The following is a 5,338-nucleotide window of genomic DNA, read 5'->3' as shown; positions in this document are numbered from 1 at the left end:
CTTGACTAGCAAAAGGGGAGATGAAAGCCATGTGAAATTAGAGGCCAACAGCAAGCTTATACATTTATACATTTCGTGATTCATTGATGTAAAATGGCATCACAAATTGTAGAAGATCTCATAGAGCTCACTGTGCAGATAGGTATTGCCAAAAGTGCCAAAAATCGCCACAGTTTGCCTGCAGTTTAGATTCAGATGCTCATTTTTATGCCGTCAAAAACTGGCAAAAAAAAAAAACATACATACATACAGATGGTAATTTTTTCGGTGCTTCTAAGCTGGTGAGTAAAACAACACCTTTTAGGCTGTTCTAACATTCCAAGAGGAGACAAAAAAGCAGTTAATTAAAAATGTATGTGCTATATTTTACACTATTTTTTGTTAACGAATGCATTTGAAAAGTGACAATAAGTGGCCATTTTGGCTTTCGAGGGTCCAAGTTTTTTTTAAAACATGAACACAAATCGTTTTCTTTCGCTGTTGAGCGCAGACAAAGGGAATACAGGTTCTCAGAGGAGTGAACGCTCGTCTTTCTTCCTTTTCCCCCAGTTGACTGCCACTAATTTCATTATATTGTTCTGCTGGACTTTGTCTATCAATACAATCCTAGAACAGACTGATTAAAGCACTAAAGCTTTGTACTTGTTGAAGATTTACATTAAGACGATTTACCAGTTTGACTTTTTGTTTTTGTTATTTACTTGCTCGCAAAACCTTTTAACACAAGAATAAAATCATCTTAAGAATAGGGCACAAGTAAGCATGATGGAGAAAGATCCACTTTTCTGTTGTAGTGATGAAGTCCTTTAATGAAGACATCTTCCTCCTATTTGAAAGTTTTTCACACATTTATCCTGAATGCGTACTCGTGGTGTAGTGTCATCTTGTTTCTGCCTTGTTGGTCCAGATGTTCAGGGATCAGAAACAGTTGGAGGAGAACCTCAAATAAGGCCGCATTCATCCATAGGAGGATGTCTTAGCTCAGGACTTCACTTTGCCATATTTCCACAGCAGTTACTAGTGCCGGACCTGATTACAGCCTAACCATCAACTATATGGAACTACAACTGAGATCAAAACTAGTGAAAGTGATAAAAGCTCATGAAAAGATCATTTTAGAAGATGCAGTACAGGGTTTGGAAGTGCACAGAAATCATTTGTGGTCTTTAGTTATTGGTGCATAACAAACACAGTCTACTGAGGACAACGTACAGACCTGCTGGATCTCCTTGGCGCTGCGTTGCCTCTCCAGCCGGTTCATCCTGCTGCCTCGGTCCAGCTGCTCGCCGAGCGCCGTCAGCTGTCTGTCTCTGTCGTCCACGTCGGCTCTCATTCGTTCCAGACTCTCTGCTCGATACCTGTCCAGCTCCTTCCTGCTGCGGGCCTCCTGGGCCGACTGATGCCGGGCCACCTGGAGCTCCTCCGTCTGGGACAAAGTGTCATTTTATTGTCATCAGACGTCCAGGCTGCACTTTTACACTTTGTTTCCCTCCAAGCTTCTGGTATTATGAGAATTTAAAATGTCCTCAGTTTACTGCAGAGCTTTACATGAATCATGAAGCTCGCGGAGGCAAAAAGCACTTCTAGTTTAATTTGACACTCGCTCTCTAGAGTTAGAGAATCTGACAACTGCACAAAATAAAGGCACAAGATGATTTAATGGAGTTGTGCCTCTGGAAGTGATCAAGTTTCAGGATTACCATCATGACAAGTGTGTAAACAGTCACTCTGGTTTGTTGTCGGCTACCTATACTATGTGCTGCTGTGTGTCTGTATGTATGTCCTGCTGATCTTCTGTGTTGGTGAGCCGAAGACAATTTTCCATCTTGGTTGACAACAAAGTTTTCTTCTGTTGTATTCTACCTTCCTGCCGAGCAGCTTCTTGGTGCTGCTGCACTCGTCCTGACATCGAGCTAAAACCTGCCGGCTGACGTCCAGCTCCTCCTGCAGCAAAACCACCTTCTCCTCTGAAATCAGCTTCACTCTGAGAGCCTCGCTGCGACTCATGACCTCCCTCTGGACAAAGAAAGAAAACATTAAATACCATGATCATAATCTCTGCTGCCAAACAAGTACTTTGTTAATAATCTAAGAACAAGATATTATGATGAGCACATGGCAGCAGGTTAATACATTTGGGAGAAGAAGCACAAACTGACAACTTTGATAAATAATCTGTCTGTTAAGTGTAATTTAATATATAGCAAATCTGTTAAATGATCATACATTTTGCTTGATCTCAAATACTTTTTTAAAACATGTGCTTTAAAAAACGAACTTCTGCAGTGTGTAACATGTCAATTACATAACTGACTGAAGTGTAACAGGACTGAGGAAATACAACAAGTAATAAACCAAAGAAGATCCCATAAAAGATAAAGTAAAAAGATAACTATAAACTATAAGATAACTATAAAAGGCTAATTTTAATTAACCCTCTAAAAAGCAGGGAACATAAAAGGCATGTGATCTATTAAAAACACACAAAAAAATCATCAAAATAACTTCTGTTATTGGAGCCAGAAACTGTAAAAACAGAAGGATTTTCTACTTTCCAACTGTCCTTGAACTACTCATGTGTGACATGTGGCTCCATCAGGAAAAGAAACCAAATCTTAAGTGTGTTTCATTAATACATTTACAAAAAAAATTAACCATTTACACGAACCAGATTCTGTAAAAAGCAAAAAAAAAACAGTGAAGCCATTAGTGGCACAAGACGAAACATCAGAGACTTTTTGGCTGAACTTCAGACTGTGTAGAAGATAAGTATGGAAACAAATTAAAAATGTATATAGCAAAATATCTATAGTTTGTAGAATCGTCATTTTCTTCCAGTGCTGGTAACACCTGGGGCACTTGGAAAAATAGTAGATGTGTTTTTTCACCTGTTTTTGTAATAATTTTGTGTTGTTTAAAGATTTTTTATTTCTTTTTCTGATTTATGGCCTCGTAGCTGCGTCACAGAAAACATGACAAAGTTCATGGTTTAGCTGTTTCCATAGAGGTGCAGAACTTTATATTACAGTAAAAAAAAAAAAAGTGAGCACACGGTGAGTAGATATGTAACAGGAGCACAAAAATACCTGCACACTGCTTGATGTTCAAGATAACCCTCGAAATATTTAGCAAAAAAACAAACCTAACCTGCTGAGTCTGGAGCAGCTGTCGGTGAAGTTTCTCCTGATCGACCGTCTGCCTCCAGCAGCTCAGAGCCTTCAGTTTACAGATCAGAGCCTCCAGCCGACTGTTCTCCGCCCTCAGCTCGTGGACTTCTTCCTTCTACAAAACACAGATCAGAGTGGGACATTGTGTTGCGAAGATTTACTCCGAGGTTTGATCTTTCCGTGACTCTACCTTCAGCTGTGTGAGCACCAGTTCGTTGTGGTCTTTGGTGCAGCCGTAGTTCTTCTTGAGCTTCACGATTCGGTCCACTCCTTCAGCTCTTGTTCTGTTAACCATCGCGCTCACTTCCTGCTCTATCTGCTGGTGGTACTCATCGAGTCCGGCCTGAAGATGGTGACAAAATAAAGTCTGTAATGGCTCGATAGCTAAACCAATCATATCATATTCAGTAACTGGAACAATTTAAGGAGGAAAGAGTTAAAAATACAGCAAAGAACTCAACAATAAGAGGAGAGTGAATTTACATTTTGCAGAGTTTCAATGCAACATAAAGAAGCCTTTTTTAAAACTAGGAAAGTTACAGAGGAAAGCTGTATCTAATCAGAGCCGTTGTTTTTAGTTGTAGTCCTGATTTAAAGTCCCACCTTGAGCTGGATGCAGGTGGAGTAAAGGTGTCGCACCAGAGGGTTGTATCTTTCTCTGAATTTGAGGCTGAGCTGCTCCTCTAAAGTCTTCTTCTCTTCTTCCAGCTGAGCGACTCGAGCCTGCAGACCTGAAACCTCCAGCATCATCCCACGACATAAATCTGCCACCTGAGGAATAGAAACACGACACAAAAGCAGCGTTTGACTTGATCCGAGAGCACACGGGACACAGTTCGAACACATCGTTGTTGAAAGCGATCGTTTTGATGTTGCACATTTGTCCTTGACATTTTGAATGACTCTACTTTTGTAGCCAGTTATTTATATGAGGTTAGGAATCTAGTGAGAGATTAGAATGAATGTAGCAAGAATAAAGCGAGAACAGGCAATAAAACACGAAGCAATCAAAAAATATCAATTCTATTCATAAATATTACATGTCTGAAAGAAGTAAGAAGAAGAATGCACTAGTATAGACCTGCCTCAGATAGTTTAGTTTCATTAAAGTGTATCCTTATTAAACAAACATGATCAACATGCAGGAACCAATCCAACAACATCAACTACTACAAGCATCACATTCCTGAACCGATCTTTACCCTGGATCTCTCAAACAACATGTTTTTGAACTAATTTATATTTATTCTCAGCATCTAAAGCGCTCCACAAATTCCCCCTAAAAACTGAACTACTCTGTGTGGTATGAACACAATGTTTTCTTCACTCCAAAAGCTTCTGGTGGGTATAAAAGGCTTTTCAACAATAAAATTACAAAAATGGCCCCATTTATCTCAAAAACTGTGAAAACTGAAAAAAAAAAAAATCATTGGATTTTTAACTTTCCAACAGTCCTTAGAGTGATCATGTTTGATTTGCAGCTTTGCTGAAAAAATGAAGCAAATCTAAGTTCAAAATTGTGATATTTGCTTTTTTTTTTTGAAGTCAGGTTATTGTATTGTATTTGTATTTGTAAGGTCTATGCCTTACTATGTTAAGTGCTGTGTGATAACATGTGTTGCGCTATACAGATACAATTGAACTGAATTGAACTGTACATGTGCCAATACATTTTGATTTATTTTCTGTTTCCAAAGAGGCTGCACGATTTCAACCAAAAATGCACCAAAACTGTGCATGATTCAGGGTTAAATTAAATTCACCTTGAAATGTATAACCCTCCTTTCTGTATAAACCCTATTTTGTATTTTGCAAGGAAGTAAACTATTTCTTGCTTTGTTCATTAGCTGTGCCACTCTAAATTCCACCAAGCTTGTGTCCTTAAAAACAAAAAATTGTTGTGTTTACTTTCCTCCATGAAAATTCAAGAACTGGTCAAAGTCATTAGGATTCAGCCTCTGGGGACAACGAATATTTAAGTTTTGTGGTAATTTATGCAAAATATGACAAGATGCTGAAGCTTGATATTTGTTTTCACTGTTTGGCGGCCATATTTGTTTCTCTTTGGAGTCACCAACCAACACTGACATATAAGAGTAAAAGCCTTCAGCTCCCAGCTGTCTGAGAAACAGCAGCAGAGAAGTCCCAGAAGCTCTACAGAAATCCCCTTA

General features: G+C 39.0%; 1 protein-coding gene across 1 annotated transcript in view; it reads right to left on the bottom strand.

Moving 5' to 3' along the window:
- Positions 1-5,338, bottom strand: part of si:ch73-242m19.1 (coiled-coil domain containing 162) — a 27,493-nt gene that overhangs the window by 4,811 nt on the left and 17,344 nt on the right. The window contains exons 16-20 of the mRNA XM_008291261.1: positions 3,771-3,938; positions 3,358-3,510; positions 3,148-3,282; positions 1,864-2,016; positions 1,217-1,426 (exon numbers count right to left, since the gene is read on the bottom strand). Coding sequence (XP_008289483.1) covers positions 1,217-1,426; positions 1,864-2,016; positions 3,148-3,282; positions 3,358-3,510; positions 3,771-3,938 — 819 coding nt within the window. The remainder of the gene's footprint in view (positions 1-1,216; positions 1,427-1,863; positions 2,017-3,147; positions 3,283-3,357; positions 3,511-3,770; positions 3,939-5,338) is intronic.

This window comes from Stegastes partitus, unplaced genomic scaffold (genome assembly GCF_000690725.1).
Source record: "Stegastes partitus isolate 25-593 unplaced genomic scaffold, Stegastes_partitus-1.0.2 Scaffold727, whole genome shotgun sequence".
NCBI classification, from domain to species: domain Eukaryota; kingdom Metazoa; phylum Chordata; class Actinopteri; family Pomacentridae; genus Stegastes; species Stegastes partitus.
This window is presented reverse-complemented; position numbering and strand designations above follow the sequence as displayed.